Raw genomic sequence first — 20,990 nt, 5'->3', positions numbered from 1 at the left:
CCACTTCAGGCAATTACAATACCTCTCCTGTGTGTGTGTGTGTGTGTGTGTGTGTGTGTGTGTGTGTGTGTGTGTGTGTGTGTGTGTGTGTGTGTGTGTGTGTGTGTGTGTGGCTGTGGTGGGGAGTGAGATGTAAGGGGGTTGGGAAAGTGTATGACATGTGGGAGAGTGTGAATGCAGGAAATGAGGCTAATATGAGACAGGCTGCTGAAAGTGCCGTGTGTGTTTCAGGATAAACTATGCTCAGCTCGGTAAGTGGCTAATGACTAAATATCACTACTTATGAATTAATATTCGATATCATGTTTCATATAAAGGCCATTTTTTATGGAAATTGAAATAAGACAACATGATTTAATTAATGTTTTGAACTTCATCAAGGCAACGAAAATGTGTGGAACCCTTTTATCATCGTTGACGGTGCTTATGGTCTATTTTGTAAAAATCAACTGCATTTTCTGCTTTTTAATTTGTTTTCGTTGTCCTTATTTACTTGCAACAATGTTGTTTGAAAACAGATGTTTTTGACAGGTAACAATGGAATTTAAATAAATATGGAAGTCGGCAGCCTTAATGTAAATGTTTAAAGTTATATTAACTTTAAACATAACATAAACATAACATAAGGACTTAACAACGTCCTCCTAAATACAACAAAGACTTTTTAAGCGACTTTTCAACCTTTCTTGCGGAAATCAGGCTGAGATATGATCATATCCTCCTAATGGGGGATTTTAATATCCATGTGTGCTGTCCGGAAAAACCACTAGCAAAGGACTTCTTAAGACTTATCGACTCTTTTAATTTCGTGCAGTATGTGACCAGCCCGACACATGAACAAGGACATATTTCAGACCTTGTCCTTGCTTATGGCCTACTGGTGTCAAATCTGGAAGTCCTTGAAAATGGGATTTCTGACACATGGCAGTTTTATTTGACGTAGGCTTATCGCATGCTGCTGTGAAATCTGCCGCTCCGAGTTGTAAACGCCGAATTTTTAACCCTCGCACTGCTAGTCGTTTCTCTGATGCCTTTAATAACGTTTGCGTACCCTCGTCTAACACAGAGGAACTCACCTCTTGGTTCAACTCATCATGCCGTGCCATCCTGGATTTGGTGGCTCCTTCAAAAACTGTGCTCCCAAAACCTAAACCTGAGCCTTGGTTTAACGACAAAACTCGTGCAGCCAGGCAGGGGTGTTGCAAAGCCGAACGCAAGTGGAAAAAAGACAAATTGCATGTCTCTTATCAAATTTGGAAAGACTGTTGGCGTAACTACCAGCTCACAGTAAAAGAGGCCAAAAGAGAATATCTGTCGGACCTTATTCAAGCTAACCGTCACTTGCGACTCTCCTCCCCCGCGCATTTTTCAGGAGGTTCTCCCGAGTGTTGGCGCATCGGTCTTGGATATCATCAACAGCAGCCTCTCTTCTGGTATAGTTCCCCAACAGTTTAAACATGCTGTGGTCCAACCCTTGATCAAGAAATCTGGTCTTGATCCAGATGTGCTGTTAAGTTTCAGGCCCATTTCCAAACTGCCTTTCATTTCCAAAATTCTGGAAAAAGTGGTGCACATGCAGTTGAATTTTTTCTTGGATTAACATAACATCTTGGAGGTCTTCCAGTCAGGTTTCAAGATGATGCATAACACGGAGTCAGCCCTGTTACGCGTTTCTAATGACATCCTCCTGGCAAATGACGCTGGAGACCACGTGTGTCTAGTTTTATTGGACTTAACTGCAGCATTTGTTCTCACTGTATCTGCTCCCATTGGGTTCCATCTTAAGGAAACATGGTATTCCCTTCCACTGCTATGCAGATGACTGCCAGATCTATGTCCCACTGAGCAAGAAAGACGCCTTCTCATTAAGGCCACTCCTATCCTGTCTGGAAGAAATCAAAACCTGGATGGCACAAAATTTCTTGAGATTCAATGAAAAGAAGACAGAGGTGATATTGTTTGGTCCCAGTGGCCCTTGTACATCCCATCCTGTAGACTTGGGCCCCCTGTCTCCTTATCTTAAGTCAACAGTCTCAAACTTGGGCCTTAAACTGGACAGTGATTTCAAACTTGATCGGCAAATTGGTGCCGTTGTTAAATCCAACTTCTTTCACCTTAGACAGCTGGCCAAAATAAAACCTCTCCTCTCACATGAACACTTTGAGACAGTAATTCATGCCTTTGTCACATCCTGGCTCGATTACTGCAATGCCCTTTACTTTGGAGTCAGCCAGTCCTCCATTAAGCGCCTTCAGCTGGTCCAGAATGCCGCTGCTCGCCTCTTGACTGGTACTCGTAAGAGGGAGCACATAACTCCTACTCTGGCATCCCTTCACTGGCTCCCCATACATTTTAGAGTTATTTTCAAGATCCTCTTATTTGTTTTCAAATCTCTGAATAATCTCGTGCCACCTTACCTCTCTGAGCTCATCCGCCCCTACACACCTGCCCGGCGCCTCAGGTCTGTGGACCAGACCTTATTAGAAGTACCAAGAACTAAACTGAGGCTCAGAGGGGATCGAGCCTTTTCTGTTGCTGGTCCCTCTCTCTGGAATGACCTCCCACTGAACATTCGGCAAGCCTCCTCACTGCCCATCTTCAAAACCCTCCTCAAAACTCACTTGTATTCTTTGGCATTCGACTCAGCATGACTTAGATTTGTTCTTGGTTTTACTGTTTGGTGCTTTCTACCGCCTTTATTACCGATTTGTCTTACTGTTTATTGTGCATGTTAAATTGCTCCATGCACAGCACTTTGTATGCAGCGATGGCTGTTTGAAAGTGCTCTATAAATACAGTTGACTTGACTTGACTTAAAGTGAACTGAACTAGGGTACAAAGTAATTCATGCATGTGTTCCCCAAAGGATTGTAATTTACTCTTATCCCAAACACAACTCTAATTATTGTAGTTAGGCATACTGTACAACATTTTTTTAATAATACTCTAAATGGTGGCTTATTAGGGACACCCTCTCACCCAAATGAGTCACTTTACATAAACGCTAAGGCTGAACTCAACAGGAACTCGGACATATTTAATTTCCTCTTGAATTTTGCCTATTTTTGGCCTTTTATCGAGGTCCCATTTTATTAAAAGTATCTTTTAATATGATGTACTTCATTTAAAAAAAAAAAAACATTCCAATTCCAATGTGCCAACCTGCCAGTACCACAAAGTTGTTAGGGCTGCGAGGGCCCTTTAGAGCACCATGATGACTTCAATGAAGCGGTCAAATATTGCAAGTAAATCCATGACAAAAAAAAGGGTCTTAATTTTTGCACCGTATCCATTAAATTCTAATCTTCATCCATTTGAATTTTTTCACAACGCCATCCCTGTTTCTCTGTTTCTTTTTCCAGTGAAAACTTGACTTTTCCTGTTCAACCCACTTCACAATTCAAAGTGATGACACTTGGAAAATAGCCCTCATCGCTTAAAATCAAAATTAATGAAAAATGAGAACGATCTTAGTCGGCTTTCTATGGCTAAGTCTTGCCCTTCATCTAGATGCTTTATTTTTGAATGGAGTGAGGGCAGACTCAATAGGGGAAGAAGGCATCCCGGAAAAGGCGGCAATCAAAAGAGTTAGACGAGGCTGGCGGTGGAATCAGTTTTTCCTGCAAGAGGAGTATACCGGCAGTGACTATCAGTACATTGGAAAGGTAAGAAATGTTTTAGTTTATTGCAGGGATCACCAACATTTTGAAATTCAGAGCTAATGAACTGATTAAAGCAAAGGGCTTCCGGTTCGATGCAGTCTTGTGAAAGAACATATTTGCTCAAATTATATTTTGCACTTAGTATCCATTCTTAATTCATTTAATACCAGCCATTTTTCTCAAATAAGGAGAGCCGCTGCATGCCATTTTTGACCATTTTGACAAAATTTTTTGAGTTTTGAGAAATTTAATTTTCTAGCTATATAGGCATGACACCAACCAAAACAAAGCTTCAACCTGCTTCCTTCATCGGGGGGAAAAAAGTACATTTCTTTTATAAACAGCTGTTGAACATTGGTAAGTTTCTTGAATATACTCGTTTCCAAGGAAAATTCGAAGAAAGAGGCCTTTTTGTGAAAGGAAGCATTTTTTTGTTTGCATTTGTGATCCATCACAGATCTAAACAGTGCTTTTCAACAAAATAACAACATACACAATACAGTGATCCCTTGCTATATTGCCCTTCATTATTTGCGGCTTCACTCCATCGCAGGTTTTTTTTTCCAAAGTAATGTATTTAGAAAAAGTGTGTGTGTGTGTGTGGCTGGGGGATGGGTGCGAGAGAGAGAGAGAGAGAGAGAGAGGGTGATTGGGCTTGTCTGAAAAAAAGAGCACTTCTCTTCACTCCTCCTCATCAATACAGGTTGTCTTATCATAAACACATCATCTGCGCGCTGCGGCATAGCTGGCCAGCAGCTTGCTGGCGGCTAACGGAGGCTACACTGTCAGAGCGGCATAAAGAGAGTAACACAAGTCTCTTTCTCTCTCTCTCAAAAGGCAATGCAGATGAATGTTAATTACTGTATAAGGTTTTATAATTAAAGATTTAAGTAAATATGTGTACAGTCATGCCGTAGTCATTGTCTCAAATATGTAAAGTATAAATACTGTTCACATGTTTTAAACATGCTGGTACCCACAAACCCTTACACAAGAATTCCTGAGGGAGAGGTGGGGGGGTCAAACCCTACTTCGTGGATTTTCGTCTTTAGCGGGTGGTCCCAGTCCCCATTAACCATGATAAGTGAGGGATCACTGTACAAAAAAGGTCACTTGGATTGCAAAATAACAGTTTATTGCAGGAAAAACACTGCCATGACATATAAACAATGCATGAACTTTTCATGAACGTTGAACTTTATCCAGCAGCGACCCGGTAGTCCAGTGGTTAGCACATCGACTTCGCAGTGCAGCTCCGGCCTCCCTGTGTGGAGTTTGCATGTCCTCCCCGGGCCTGCGTACTCCGGTTTCCTCCCGCATTCCAAAAACATGCATGGCAGGCTGATTGAACACTCTAAATTGTCCCTAGGTGTGAGTGTGGCCGTGCGTGGTTGTTCGTCTCTGTGTGCCCTGCGATTGCTGGCAACCGATTCAGGGTGTCCCCCGCCTACTGCCCGAAGACAGCTGGGATAGGCTCCAGCACCCCCGCGACCCTAGTGAGGATAAAGCGGTTCGGAAGATGAATGAATGAATGAACTGTATCCATGTTCTCAGAACTTCTCACCACCACACTGGTTTCGCAGGCCACCTCGTCACACACGTGGAATCGCCGTACTGTATATACACACTCATACGATGTATGGACCAAGATCCAATCAAAGCCACTCCTGCAATCCAGTGGTGATTTATTATGCTGAAATCAGTTCCAAAGCATTGATACTACAGTGAAACTCCTCTACAACGAAATCCTGTTTGCAGCAAGATTTTTTTCACAACAGGGTTTTTTTTACTGTAGCAAATTTGATCTCAGATGTAAACACACACACACACACACAAACGTATGTGTACACGCACAGACAATCGTATGTGTACTCTTTTTTTTATTTCAATAGTGCATAAATATGAGCACACACTTATTTGACACTTCATATTGTCAGTGTAGAAAGAAAAAAAAGGGAAAAAAATTGCGAAATTTACCATCAGCAATCACTTTCACTTACATCAATTTCTTGGATAATGTATTTTATTTTGCTTGCTCCGTCTTTCATTTTGATCACTTTTACCCCCTCTTCCAGCATCAGAGCTCTTCTTGTCATAGCTGCTTGACATCCAAAGGTCCGTTTTGTAGCGATTATTTGTTATTGTTAGATTAAGTCAATGCTCGTCTTAATCTAACAATAACAAATACTTCCTGGACCCAGTGGCTTTTCTTTCCACCATCTCACTGTCTCTAACTCGACCTCCCCTCGATCGCCACCCAAGACAGCGTTGCTCAGCTGCTGTCATGCAATGAACTTTTAAGCCAGCCACGGGACGCTTCGTAGTCCTCGATGGCCAGAGTTAGCTCTCGAAGGCTAAAAACCTTACGCTAACTGGAGCGCTTCTCTCCCATTAGCGCTCCAGTTAGCGTAAGGTTTTTAGCATGATAACAAGTAAAGCATTTTCGAGGAAAATGCTTTACTTGTAATATGAGGAAACGTTCGTTTATTTGAATGTCCGTCGAGCCATAAGCAATTTACTCCGAGCAGCTAATTGGATGCATTCTATCTTGTCTATCTTCTACTTCTACTCTATCTTCTACGGATCTAGCTTCAGTATCTACAGACATAGACAGTGAGGTCCCTCTTGGCCAATCGGAGGTCAGGATGATGCTCGGTAAGCCAATGGCAGAGCAGCTATGAGTATGTTGCGTTCAGGAAACTCACAGCTGTGACCGAAATAAACATCGTTCACTATGTAAACCAGTGTGGTGGTTGCTGTTGCCGTTTCCGAACAAAGCAGTAGAGGTCGCTGTTGGATTAGACTTTGTTGTAGTGAATGTCTTCGCGAGGCAGGAGCAGAGAAAATGATTTCGTATAACGCAACAGGGGTTTTTTTCATCGTGGGGGGGGGGGCAGTAGAATGGGAATGGTGTTAATGCATGAAGATTTTGTCACATTAGGGGGTATTTTCGCCCATGTAGGTTTCGTTCTAGAGATGTTTCACTGTAGCTCCACAAAGCTCTTGATTATTTTTTTAATACAAAAACAACAACAATTTAAGTTTATATTGTGTCACTAATTGATCAGGATTTTACAAACTTAATTTTACATTTTGTCATTCATCAATGTGAAGACATTGATATATTGATTTTCCAATAATTTGATCCCATAGGAAACATAAATATCACGATACAAGACATCATTTCTCTATATCTCTGCAGGCATGTACTGTACATTTGCAAATCATTTTTACAATATTCTGAGGAATTCACAGTGTCCCATTTTCATGAGCCATTAACACCTATTAACTGAACTATTTTTAGCGTCCCTGTTGAAAACTCCTATTCCCTTACAAAACTAAATAGCAGATAGCTAATATTGTTTTTGTTGCAAGTAAAATTAATTTCAATTGATTTGGAAATAAAGTGATCTTTTTTAATCCAAAATGCAATTTTATTTAGTCAATCAGCCATTCCAGTCTCTTCGCAGGTGTGGGTTAACTTTTTTTGTTGTGTGTGTGCAGAAAAATCACACAACCTCAAAAGTCTGACAAATTGGATTGAATGATTTGCTTTAATTTATTTTGATTGTGGTGGTGAAATCGGAAATACTGAACTGCTGAAACTGGCTTACTGTGTTTTTGTATACACTGTAGCTCCAGTCAGACCGAGACAGTGGAAATGGCCTTGTCAGGTATGTTCTCTCTGGTGAGGGGGCAGGCACCATCTTTGTTATTGACGAGACCAACGGCGACCTGCATGCCACGCGCCGCCTGGATCGGGAAGAGAAGGCGTTTTATATCCTCAGAGCGACAGTTGTCAATAAAATCACAGGCAAAACATTAGAACCAGAGACGGAGTTCACTGTCAAACTCCATGACATCAATGATAATGAGCCTCAATTCAGCAAGGAATTTTATAATGGCAGTGTACCTGAGCGGTCCGATATTGGTAAGGAGTGGTTTTACCTGTGCATCACTTGTCATTACATCCAGGAATCTTCTGTTTATACAGTATAAATGTGTGTCTTCTGAATATGTTTTAGGTACGTCAGTCATCTGTGTGACAGCTACAGATGCAGATGACAACATGTATGGGAACAGCGCTAAACTGGTGTACAGTATCAAACAAGGGCAGCCATACTTTTCTGTTGACCCAAAAACAGGTACAGTATATTTAAATGCATGCGTACCCGTGCTCATTGGGAGCAAAGTTAGAAAATAGCCCCTTGTCTTATTCCGTGAGCTGGAGTGGCTGCGAGCTTTAAGGTTCATGCTTCACTCATATGGTCTTATGCTAGACTGCCACTGTCTGGTAATGGTGATACATAGTATTGCATGTCGCTCTTACCATCATACAAGCTATGTGCAGACATGACCACTCCACACAGGCAGGCCAAAGCCAGGACGTGAATCCACAACCTATGAACTGTGACGCGGATGCGGAGGGCCACTTTCCTGCCTGTTTTCGAGCTCTCCCGGCTGCAACACACCTGATTCAGATGATCAGCTCATCAGCCAGCTCAGAAGCAGCATTAGAACAATCCTGTTTATTTGAATCAGGTGTGTCGCTCCTGGGAGAGCTCAAAAACAGGCAGGACAGCGGCCCTTGAGGACTGAGTTTGGACACTGCTGTGCGAACCAGTCAGCCAATGTAGACCCTCCGCTCCTCCTCCAGTCACTTCACCCCCAACTTATTGTACATATTATAGATACAAATACGAGAGAAAACAAAAACCACCATACTGTAAGACAGTGGTTCTCAACTGTTGTCACCCTCGGACCTGCATCTTCCTATTGTTGGAAAGTCTCAACCCACTTTATAGAAGTTAAAAACAAAAAAGGCTTGTTTTTTTTAAATAACTTCTGATAATACCTGTTATTTTTTAAAATGCAGTTTCAAATGAATTTTACATACCATCAAAAGTATGTTGCTAGCTATGACATCCGTTAGCCAAAGGCTGAGATGCGCTGTATTTGTTTACAGACAAGCTTGTGACAAGAGAATGAGTGAGTGATATTTCCTGATGTTTGCTTACCAAATATTGTATTTTCTATGTGAGAAACTGAGCCTCAGTACTGTTCTAAAACATTTGAATACGAATACAGACATGTATAGACACATAATCTTTTACGAGCTGTCCGCAACCCACCCAGAATGGGTCCATGACCCACTTTTGGGTCCCAACTAGAGGCTGATATTTTTTTCGGGAATTCCAAGGGATGGGAGTCAACTTTACCATGAATCAGGATTAAAAAGTTTATGGCAGCAGGCAGGAGCAAGATTTCATTTTTTTCCAATTTGTTTTCTATTCCATGTTGCACAAAACAATAAGAGTTGATGAGGAGAAAAGGGGCAAGTGCTGTTCAAAAATAAGTAAAATTCAACTTGAGTTGTTTTTTTTTTTTTTTTGGTTTTATTTTTTTTTTGTGATTTTTATGGAGCTGACCCCCCAGAATGGAAGCGATACGGGAGTGGGAGTCATTCTGAATGGGAGTAGGACGGGATGCAAAGTTGGTTTCACTGAGAACAAGACGGGACAGTTTTGTTTTTCTTTTTTTTAACTGTGGTCCGTAAACTGGGACGGGAAAGGAGATTTTCCGTGGTAGTGGGATGGGGCAGGAGTGAAAATCCACTCCTGTATCATCCTCTAGTCCCGACCCACCAGTTGAGAATCAAAGCTGTAAGAAATAGTGACGAAACCACAAAGTAATGAAGCGAAAACAATCCCAGTGCCACAGTAAAATAAGGTAAATTTATTCATTGTCCTCCTCCTCACTGATTGAAATTGTCTTCATTTTCCGTGTGAACTGAAGAGCTATCAATGAGCAAAATGTTGCTGGATTCAACAAAAAACATTTTTGTCTAGGTGTGATCAGGACTGCTTTGGGTCCAGGCGACATGGACCGTGAGCAGAGGGAGCACTATCAAATAGTAATCGAGGCTAAAGACATGGCTGGAAATCGAGGAGGGCTCACTGGGACCACAGTAGTGTACATCACCCTCATTGATGTTAATGACAACACACCACGCTTCACTCAAAGTAAGACATTATCGTTATGTTTTTTGTTGTTGTTGTTGTACCCTTAACATACACATATCAAAAACTAGCTGACATTTTCTGGTGGTGGAACACAAAGTAAAAAAAAAAATTCTGTCAAAATAATTATTATGCATGCTCATTTTTTGATAATGATGATTTTTTAGGTATATACCAGTTCAGAATTCCTGAGCTGTCCATCCCTGGCACTGAAGTTGGGAGGATTAAAGCTACAGACAGAGACATTGGAACCAACGCAGAGATGTACTTCACAATTATTAGTGGAGATGCCCTGGACATATTTGACATATTCACCAATAAAGAAACCCAGGAGGGTATTATAACTGTCAGCAAGGTCAGAAAGACAAGACGTCTGAAAATATATGATTTATGTACAGTCAAAGTCCTCTAGAACGAAACCTACATGGGCGAAAATACCCCCTAATGTGAAAAAATCTTCATGCATTAACACCATTCCCATTCCCTCTACTGCTTCATTTGGAAACGGCAACAGCAACCACCACACTGGTTTACACAGCTCCGAGTTTCCTGAACGCAACATACTCAAAGCTGCTCTGCCATTTGCTTACCAAGCATCATCCTGGCCTCCGATTGGCCAAGAGGGACCTCACTGTCTATGTGTGTAGATACTGAAGCTAGATCCGTAGAAGATAGAGTGGAATGCATCCGATTAGCTGCTCAGAGTAAATTGCTTATGGCTCAACAGATATTCAAATAAACGAACGTTTCATCGTATTACAAGTAAAGCATTTTCGAGGAAAATGCTTTACTTGTTATCATGCTAAAAACCTTACGCTAACTGGAGCGCTAATGAGAGAGAAGCGCTCCAGTTGGCGTAAAGTTTTTAGCCTTCGTGAGCTAACTATGGCCATCGAGGACTACGAAGCGTCCCGTGGCTGGCTTAAAAGTTCATTGCATGACAGCAGCTGAGCAACGCTGTCTTGGGTGGCGATCGAGGGGAGGTCGAGTTAGAGACAGTGAGATGGTGAAAAGAAAAGACACCGGGTCCAGGAAGTATTTGTTATTATTAGATTCAGACGAGCATGGACGTTGTATTGCTAAAATGGCTACAAAACAGACCTTTGGATGTCAAGCAGCTAAGACAAGAGGAGCTCTGATGCTGGAAGAGAGGGTAAAAGTGATCAAAATGAAAGACGGAGCAAGCAAAATAAATATTATCCAAGAAATTGATGTAAGTGAAAGTGAATGCTGATCGTAAATTTTGCAATTTTTTTTCTACACTAACAATGTGCTCATACTTATGCACTATTGAAATAAAAATAAAGAGTACACATACGATTGTGCGTGCGTGTACACATACGTTTGTGTGTGTGTGTGTGTGTGTGTGTGTGTGTGTGTGTGTGTGTGTGTGTTTACATCTGAGATCGAATTTGCTACAGTGAAAATCCCCGTTTTGTGAAAAATTTCTTACTGCAAACATGATTTCGTTGTAGAGGAGTTTCACTGTATTCATTTCTATTGTTTTAAAAGTGTTTTAAAGACCTTCAGAAATCGAAGTGCCATAAAGCTATAAAAACATGCTTTGGGTGTATTTAAATAGGGCATTTCTGTATTGCGGATTTCGCTCATTGCAGGAGTGGTGTGAAACGCACTTTTATTTTTAATGATTGAAATGGTATAAGGCGGCCCGGTGATCCAGTGGTTAGCGCATAGACCTCACAGTGCAGAGGTACTGGGTTCAATTCCAGTTCTGTCCTCCCTGTGTGGAGTTTGCATGTTCTCCCTGGGCCTGTGTGGGTTTTCTCTGGGTACTCCGGTTTCCTTCCACATTCCAAAAACATGCATGGCAGGCTGATTGAACACTCAAAATTGTCCCTAGGTGTGAGTGTGGGCGTGGATGGTTGTTCATCTGTGTGTGCCCTGCGATTGGCTGTCAACCGGTTCAGGGTGCCCTTTGCCGACTGCCCGAAGACAGCTGGGATAGGTTCCAGCACCCCCCGCGACCCTTGTGAGGATAAGCGGATCAGAAAATGGATGGATGGAAATAGTATCAGGCGGCCCGGTGGCAAGTGGTTTGCGCGTAGACCTCGCAGTGCAGAGGTTCAATTGCAGCTCTGTCCTCCCTGTGTGGAGGACAGGACCACAGGAGAGAGCTCGAAGGATGCATAGAACCCATCCATCCATCCATTTTCTGATCCGCTTTATCCTCACAAGGGTCGCTGGATGTGCTGGATGTGCTGGAGTAGGTGGATATCAAAGGATATCTTATCTTATATTCTTTATTTGCACCACACTGGGGAAATTTACAGTCTACAGCAGCAAGATTGTGGGTAGGAATAAGAAAGAAGAAAAACAAAGTGTTTGCATTCACAGATATACTGTCGATAAGGTGGCTGTGCTATTTACAATTGTTTTTCACATCATTTTATTTTTTATTCAGCAGCCTGACAGCAGTCGGTAGGAACGAGCGGCAGTATCTCTCCTTCTTGCAGCGTGGGTGTAACAGTCTCTGGCTGAAGGAGCTCCCTAGTGCTGTCAGGGCGGGCTGGAGGGTGTGGGAGGGACTGTCCATCATAGCTAGCATCCTCCTGTTGCCCACCTCCTCCAGAGTGTCTAGGGAGCAGCCCAGGACAGAACTGGCCCTCCTGACCAGTCGCTCCAGTCTCTTTCTGTCCCGGGCCGAGATGCTGCCTGACCAGCAGACCATGCCATAATGGATGGCCGAAGCCACCACCGAGTTATAGAAAGTCTTAAGGAGTGACCCCTGAAACCCAAAAGACCTCAGTTTCCTGAGTAGGAAGAGTCGGCTCTGTCTTTTCCTAATCAGGGCATCCGTGCTCGTAGACCAGTCCAGTTTATTGTTTAGAAGAACACCTAGGTACTTGTAGGAGGTCACCCTCTCTATGTCCATACCCTGGATGTTCATCAGTGCAGGTGAGGACTGTTTTCTGAAGAAATCCACAACCAACTCCTTAGTTTACCTAGGGTTGATCTGGAGGTTATTCTGCTTGCACCAGTCCACTAAGTCCTTCGTCAGTCCCTTGTACTCCCGATCGTCTCCCTCTGGAATGAGGCCTACAATCGCCGAGTCATCTGAGAACTTCTGAGAACAGTTTGGAGTGGTGTGTCTGAAGTCTGAGGTGTAGAGGATGAACAGGAATGGAGCCAGAACAGTCCCCTGCGGTGCTCCAGTGCTACAGAGAAGCCTGTCCGACTCATAGCTCTGTACCCTCACGTACTGTGGCCGGTTTGTGAGGTAGTCTGTAATCCATGCTGTGAGGTGGTGGTCCACTCCGGCGTTCTGCAGTTTGTTAAATCAATTGTTGTTTTAGATGTGTTGGTTCTTCTTGTAGTTCCTTGTATAACTTGTATAACATAATATTGTTTTTTCTTCTTCTTTCTGCCTACATTCTTGCTGCTGGAGGCTGTAAATTTCCCCAGTGTGGGACAAATAAAGGATATCTCATCTTATCTTATTCATCAGAATGCCATCATATAAACCAAGTACCATTCACCTTGTTAATTTTTTTATTTCTACAGATTTTGGATTATGAGAACAAACAGTCCTACGTAGCAGAGATCCAGGTCCAAAACACCCAGACAGACCCTCGTTTCACATCCACATACTCGAAAGACATGGCCACTATTCAGATTGTCGTGGAGGACATGGATGAGCCACCAGTGTTTGACAAACACAGTTATTTTATAGAGATTAAAGAAGATGCTGCAGTGGGCATGGTCATGGGCTGGGTCAGTGCCATGGACCCCGATGAAGCTCACAGTCCGGTCAAGTAAGACAAAACAGTCTATGATGCTAATAGTGCTTTTTTTCTATCACATCAATGTACATTTTTAAAAAATATAAAATCGTCTGTCTCGTCATTGCTAATTATATGAAATGGGTCGCGCCTCACCTTATAGGAGGCTTACATGTTTTGATGCCGTCTTTCTGCCTCAGATATCTGAAGGAGACAAATCACGTGATCACAAATTCATCAATGACTACAGCATGTGTAGTAAATGCAATGCACTCTGTCACTTAAGGGAGTGCGAGAAGTCTTTTGTCAAGACAGTTTGTGTGCACCTCTGCTGAAATTTTGGTGCTAGGCGAGCAATGTGTGCTCTCTCCAAAGCACTGTGGTGTGCGTGCTTCAAAATGCAAGTGTTCACGAATTTAGGACGCTGCAGTCTATTAATTCACCACTAGATGGCACGTGTGAACAGCATATAATCTTTTGCAGTTACAGTAAAGTTTCTTTTGACATTGACTTTCACAGGTACTCAGTTGACCGCCGGACAGACATGGACCATCTGTTCAATGTCCATTCAGAAAATGGAACTTTATTCCTTCTAAAAAATCTGGATAGAGAGGAGACTGCCTTGCATAATATTTCAGTCATCGCCACCGAGATCTGTAAGTCTTTCCACTGCTACCTGTATGGCAGGACGAAGGCTATGTCCCCTGCATTGTTGAGGCAAGTGTTTTCCCCTGCATGAAGCTTTTGCGTGTCTTCATTTTAGCTCACCCTCAGCAGAGTAGCCCTGTTTCAGTGTACATCAATCTACTGGATGTGAATGACAATGCTCCAACCTTTGCCACATTGTATGAAAGCTTTGTCTGTGAGAAGACCAAGTCGGGTCAGGTACATGCACATTCTCACTTCAAGAATATGCTATGTAATTTGGCGAACCAGGTTCTTTCATGATAACAGCAATGACCCAGTCAAAGAGACAAGTCAAATACCCCAAATTATTCATACATGGTTCTTAATCAGTTTATTTATATTTGTTGGTGTTCTCAAAAGCGCATACAAATAATAAGTGCTGTTGATGCTGATGAGCCATTGATGGGGCACAAGTTTTTCTTCAGTCTGGCGCCAGAGGAAACCAGCTACAGTAATTTCTCTTTACAAGATAACGGAGGTATTGTTTTTTTTCGAGCATGTTCACACACTGTCTTCCAAAACCTTGTTTAGCTTGGGGCTGAGAGACGATATAACTGAATTTTCCAAACTCAGATAACACTGCCAGCGTTGTGACAAAAAGGGCCAGCTACAGTCGCCTTCAACAGAACACCCACCTGGTTCCCATCGTAATCACTGATGGTGATTACCCAATGCAGAGCAGCACAGAAACTTTAACTGTGCGGGTCTGCACTTGTGATTTGGAAGGCAACATAGAGCTGTGTAACTTTAATGCTCAGATAGGCTCTCCAGGGATGAGCACCGGAGCCTTCATCGTCATCCTGCTGTGTGTCATCATACTACTATGTAAGTGCAGGAAAAAAATAAGTGTATCAAATGCAGTGATGGAGTAACAGTATTGTATGTAACTGTGTTACTAGAAGGGTGGGGATGAACGAGTGAATCACATAAGTGAAGATGATTCAGTCAAATTTCATTTTAAGCCAATCAGAAGTAAAGTTAGGCTGGTGTTGACAGAAACTGCGAGCGAGGATGGGTGCACAGCAGTGGCGGATGCTTGTCTGTCAAGCAGGGGAAGCTCAGTTTTGGCCTACATCATAAAATTTATACGTGAATTCTACTCTCCGTTCCTTTTCAAGAAAATGATCTGTGACCCTGTCATACCAACTGTCACGGTTCAGACGAATTGAATCAAGTTTTGGATCCCAAAAGTGTAGACTCCAGACAAGATCTCCGTAGCAAAAATGTTTAATGAACAAAAATCGCACCGACAAAGTAGTAACATAAAGTGCTGGTCAAAACAAGGACCAGGGAGCACGAAAACGAATAACAAAAAGCGCTTGCACAAAAGGCAAGGGAGGAAAACAAGAACCGAGAATATAAACGAAAAACAATGTATCAACTACACGCTAGCAAAAAACCCAAATCACAAAACAAAAGCCAAACTAAAACAACAAAGCAAGAGTACAAAAGCAAAAACGACAAGGTCTATAGCAAAGGGTCTGTGAGCAAGGAAGCAGCAAGGCATAAAACAATTCTCCGACAACCAGCAGACTGATTGAGGGTCCATAAATACAGACTTCCCTAATTGTCAGATTGGCAGCAGGTGTGCAACCAGCAAGACTGCTCAGTCTGCCATATGCTGGCAAAGCCGAGAACAGGAACATGACACCAACAAGGCGTCTTTTCCAGGGTCTTAACTGTGGTGATATAAGTCAGTCTGCGAACACAAACAACTACAATAAAACCCACCAGAAATAAAAGATTAATTTGTCGCTAGTTTTTTTTCAACAAAGAGAGTGTTGCTAAGATGATTAGAAGAAGTCTCCTGTTCAACTCAGAACAGAATGAGAATTGAAAAATCCTCCCACGGATGCCGACACCAAAGGATTGGCTCATTTCGCTGTCAATCAAAAAGAGATTCAGCCTCAGACAGATTATCCAATCATCATGCAGAAAAGCTGAGCGTCCGGGCCAGCCGATAAATGCCCACTGTCCATCGACTCCCAGAGACGCTGAGCATCCAATGGGCAGGACAAAACCAGCATTTATCCAATGACTCATCTCATTTCAATGCATTGGGACAACGGGCTCTGAACTCTCTAGACACCCAGCGTCCGCGCTGTAGACGCTCAGCGTCCACACAGTTGAAAGCTCAGTGAAGCTGCGGGAATGAATGAGAAGAGAGTCGCGTCGTAACCAATAATAAGAAGATGATTCGAAACAAAAGTTGAGCACGTTATAGCACATATTTAGTCAATGACATGTATGTACACACATATATTTGATCACTTATTTTTTTGACACTTTAGGGGAAGCTGAGCTTCCCTTGCAGTCTTAGAGCAATCGCCTCTGGTGCACAGATCTAAAATGTCTATAAATCTACCGGTAAAGAAAGTGGCCTTCTTGAATGAGAAGTAGACATTGATTTTTCATAAATGAACTTAAAGGAAAGAATGTACATGTCAAATGCACATTCTGACTTGGACAAAATGATTCCTCGGGTCAGAGTCGAGCCAGCCTCAAGAAATCATTTTTATTGACACATGCGTCTACAAAATGAGTGGCTGAGGAGATGGAGACAGTGCTAAGTAACCAAAAGAAATTAAGAATGCTTTCTTTTTTTTTAAATATAGATAAATAATTAATTCGATTACCTGATACTTGATAAAGGGAACTAAGTCACCAGGGATGTGCGGTCAGGCCAGGCAGGGGAGACACAGTCTCCCTGGCCCCCTTGACTGCATGTAAAATATGGTGGGCGTTCACGACGGTCGCGCTGTCAGACTTCCAGATAAATATCATTCTGTGTCTTGGAATGGGAGATATGTCACACTACAAGTCAGTCACTGACCAGACCTCACTGAATCGTCGTGTGCTTCCGTCAAGATCGGTGCGGGTCCGTCAGGAAGCCGGGACAAGCAGCTGTCAAAGTCATGCGTTTCTTCTCTTATCAGAAAAGGCAAAAAAAGAGAGACTAGCTAGGATCACACTGCAGGAAAATCCGACACAGATCGGATTTTTATGCCCATATGCGACCTGTATCTGATTTTTTTTCCTTCCTGATAGTCTGAACGATTCAATTCTGATTTTTGAAAATACATATTGGATTTTTTGCAATGCGACTGCAGTCTGAACGACCAGGTCACATATACATAGAAGTTATCGGGCGGGGAGAGAGCATTTGGAAAGGAGATTGACTGATTGTCTTGTGAGTCTGCAACGTTGTTCTGAGTAACAGTAATGCCTTCATATGTGATTTGAATGTATTCCCTCTTGAAATATGGAACCTAATGTGTATATTTGTGGTGGTCGTACTAATTTAGCCACATAGACGCCCCAATTATTATGCGCGGTAATAACATGACGTAATATTTTGTAACATCGACATGAAATTGAGATATAATTTTTTTTATTTATACCTCCTCTTGCATCGCTGCTCTGATGCGCCGTGGTCCTTCCACACTGTATGGTACGTTGTAAATGAGGTCATCTCTTCTGTGCAGGCGGGTCACTTTCGGAGACGTACTGTATATATTCACACACCAGGCAGACTGAGGTTGTATTTAAAATGTAATGTAAATCCTTCCTCAAAAAAATGGGATTCCACCCAAAAATAAAAAATGAGCATTAAGAACTGTAGAGTGAACCTAGCCTATGGATACATTCCTGGATGGTGGGGAGGGGACAGTAAAGAGTTCGAGGACACCGCATCAGCTATTACTGTAACTTTGCAGTCCACAAATGTAGCATGAGTTGAAACGCTTCGAATATTTTCCAAAATGTACCCTATTTTTCGACATTTCTTTGTGCGTGCCATGTCCAGTCTCTTGTCATTAGTAGGAGGGCACAGTCTGCCTATTGGTCAATGCCAAAGAACCAATCGAAGAACGACATAGGACACGTCACACTATGCGGAAAGACGGACAAAAATTCTGAACATGCCAGACTGTCGTCGTCCTGAAGCATTCCAGATGCCTCACGGCCAATCATTGAATATGTGACACGACGTAAAGTAATTAAAAGTTTGAAAACAATTCTTTGAATTCATGTCAAATTTGGCTTCATACTTTTATATCCGACTCCAGATGAGCCAGTGCCTCACCAGTCATGAACCTCACCGCACGTCGCTCGCTATCATAACACCTTTACTTTCTCTTGGGGCGTTAATTCCATCACTGTTCATGATGCAAGTGAATTTGCTATTGTGAAAGCAGATTTGACTGTTGACTGTCAAAATATGTGATCTCTGCCTCATTTCTTTCAGTGATAATCGTTCTGTCCATTAAATTAACACGACAAAGAAAAAAGGAGCCTTTGATTGTCTCCAAGGAACATATCCGTGACAATGTGCTGAGCTACAATGACGAGGGTGGAGGCGAAGAGGACACCCAGGCCTTTGACATTGGAGCTCTGTATGACCAAGAAGCCGCAGCTGTCATGGAGAAATTTGCTCAACAAAGGCGTGACATCATCCCCACAGACATGCTGGGCTACCCAATGCACTTTCAACATGCCTTTGATCCCGTGTTGCCGCCTGTCAGCTTGGATTCACATGACAACGGCATATGCAGATTCATCAATGAAAGAGTTGAAGAGAATGACTATAACCCTACTACACCGCCATATGATTCACTGGCCACTTACGCTGATGAGGGAGCAGGTTCAGTGGCCGAGTCTTTGAGTTCACTGGATTCCGTATCATCTGAAGCTGAGGATTACTACGACTACCTAAGTAATTGGGGGCCCAGGTTCAAGAAACTAGCTGACATGTATAAAAGTGAGAATATTATGTCCTCCTAACAACATTTCTACAGTATCACATATTTCTATGAGACTCGAATCTTATATTTCTTTCTAGCAATGCAATACGATTTTTAAGCAAGCATACATATTGCTTGTACAGTTACTTCTCCATGTGATGCTTGCTAAATGTAAATATATTCTTTGCAGAAAGGATTTCAGATGTTTCTCATATTTTGGGTTAAAAAATAGAGGTTTGATGACCAGTTTTGCTGATGTGCCTCATTAAAGGGGAAAAAGGTTTTAGGTTCTGATCAAGGAGCAAGGACCCAGGTGCAGAATAGTTGACAAAAGTTTAATTGAGCCAAAAAACAAAACACAAAGTCCCCATAAAGGAAAAAAAAACCTCACGACAGTTTCAACTGGAAACAGGAGTTTGGACCGGCTTTAGAAGACGTAACATTTAATGTGAAAGATAAAAAAAATATTTAAAAAACGACTCAAGAAGATTTAGAAAAATTCAACTATGCATCAGTCTTCAGCTGAATCAATACGATATTGATTAATATACCTATACCTATATTTATAGAACATCAATGCTCGGGGATGCCTTTGCTAGCAATTCAGGGTGATCTCTGGAACGGTGGTTACGGCGCTGTTGGTGGTATTGCACCCAGCTTTGATCTTATCCAGTTCCTCTTTGTTAAGGGATTTTAGCCTTAATATGAGTACTAAGGTAAGGTAAGGCCTCTTTCCTGAACATCTGTTTAAACACTTATAATAAAGAATGTAGTGTTAAGATTACATCTTCTTCCCCCTTTAGTGATTATCAGCCCCCAAGTGTCTTCTTTCACACCCCCATCTCGGCAAACTGCCTGAAGGCTGTCATGAAAGGAACTCTTATCTCAAGATTTATGCACCGCAGGATAGGTCTGGACTTTGTCCTCATGCCAAGATCCAACTGCATTGACCTTTCTTTGTTTCTGATTTTTACATAAGGGGAAGGACTGCCCGCCCCTCATTAACATATTAACTCTATATAAACGTGAGACTGTATATTTTCCCTTGCTTCCTGACGAGATCTGAAACTCTCAGAAGCACGAATCGATTCGTATTGTGTTGTGATAAACTGCAGAAAAGACGACGGGGTGTTGGGTCTTCTTCCACCTTATAGAGAAATAAAAGAACCTGTGACTAAGGAGCCCCGTAAGGAAATGGACAGCTCCCCTCCACTACACTCTTGCTTAACACTCACTTGAATTCCAAATAGTTTCTACACTTCTGCTTTTAATTTTGTTTTCAGACTTGTATCATCACGTTCCACAATTGTTGTTTGAAAACTGCTCCGACTTCACAAAGCGAAGGTCACGTCACTCAAGTCATGCGAGAGTTGGGTTACGGTTGTAAACTCCATCCAGCAAAGGATTGAACCCACAACCTCTGCACTGTAAGGTCGACGTGCTAACCACTCGGCCACCCGGCCGCACTTTGTAATGATTATAATTTTATTTTATTAAATATTTCATGGCAGGCTGAACACTCAAAATTGTCCCTAGGTGTGAGTGTGAGCGCGGATGGTTGTTTGTCTCTGTGTGCCCTGCGATTGGCTGGCAACCGGTTCAGGGTGTCCCCCGCCTACTGCCCGAAGACAGCTGGGATAGGCTCTCGCGACCCTAGTGAGGATAAAAGCGGTTTGGAAAATGAATGAATGAATTATGAATTTCATAATGATTATTTTCATATAATTTAAAACATAACAACAGTACTGTATTCATTTTCCAAGATTGTATAATTTAAAAAAACGTTTAAAATTTAATTATAATAAATCCTTCATTCGATATGAAAGAATAATAAAACACATTGCATAATACATATTTTACAATTCAATGGGAAATATATATTTGTCTGTTATTTATTAAATGTTACTTATTTCAAAATGTGTTTATTTATTTTGACATGATGGCTCAAGCATCAAGATTGCAGCCATATTAGCGGTACTTGGCCTGCCCTGGTGGTCTGAATATCTATCTATCTATCTATCTATCTATCTATCTATCTATCTATCTATCTATCTATCTATCTATCTATCTATCTATCCATCTATCTGTATATGTCGACTGGTTAGCACGTCCGCCTCGCAGTACGGAGATCATGGTTAA

General features: G+C 42.1%; 1 protein-coding gene across 1 annotated transcript; it reads left to right on the top strand.

The window, feature by feature from the left end:
* Nucleotides 1-207: 207 nt before the first annotated feature.
* Nucleotides 208-20,032, top strand: LOC147195563 (cadherin-6-like). Its single transcript, XM_086129824.1, has 12 exons — nt 208-251; nt 3,363-3,665; nt 7,299-7,593; nt 7,688-7,807; nt 9,512-9,685; nt 9,850-10,037; nt 13,205-13,455; nt 13,942-14,078; nt 14,186-14,307; nt 14,470-14,587; nt 14,683-14,934; nt 18,356-20,032. The coding sequence occupies exons 2-12, from the start codon at nt 3,459-3,461 to the stop codon at nt 18,889-18,891; spliced, it is 2,400 nt and encodes a 799-aa protein (XP_085985950.1). The 5' UTR covers nt 208-251; nt 3,363-3,458; the 3' UTR covers nt 18,892-20,032.
* The last annotated feature ends 958 nt before the right edge of the window (nt 20,033-20,990 follow it).

Source organism: Hippocampus guttulatus, chromosome 14 (genome assembly GCF_054856545.1).
Source record: "Hippocampus guttulatus isolate MCC_2025c chromosome 14, RoL_Hgut_1.0, whole genome shotgun sequence".
Lineage (NCBI taxonomy): Eukaryota > Metazoa > Chordata > Actinopteri > Syngnathiformes > Syngnathidae > Hippocampus > Hippocampus guttulatus.
Note: the sequence above shows the minus strand (reverse complement) of the source record. Positions and strands in the feature narration are given on the sequence as shown.

Coding starts and splice junctions, on each gene's coding strand:
- LOC147195563 (XM_086129824.1), top strand. CDS start 3,459: ATGAGAACGATCTTAGTCGGCTTTCTATGGCTAAGTCTTGCCCTTCAT. Junction 3,666..7,298: donor ACTATCAGTACATTGGAAAG/GTAAGAAATGTT, acceptor TATACACTGTAG/CTCCAGTCAGACCGAGACAG. Junction 13,456..13,941: donor GAAGCTCACAGTCCGGTCAA/GTAAGACAAAAC, acceptor TGACTTTCACAG/GTACTCAGTTGACCGCCGGA.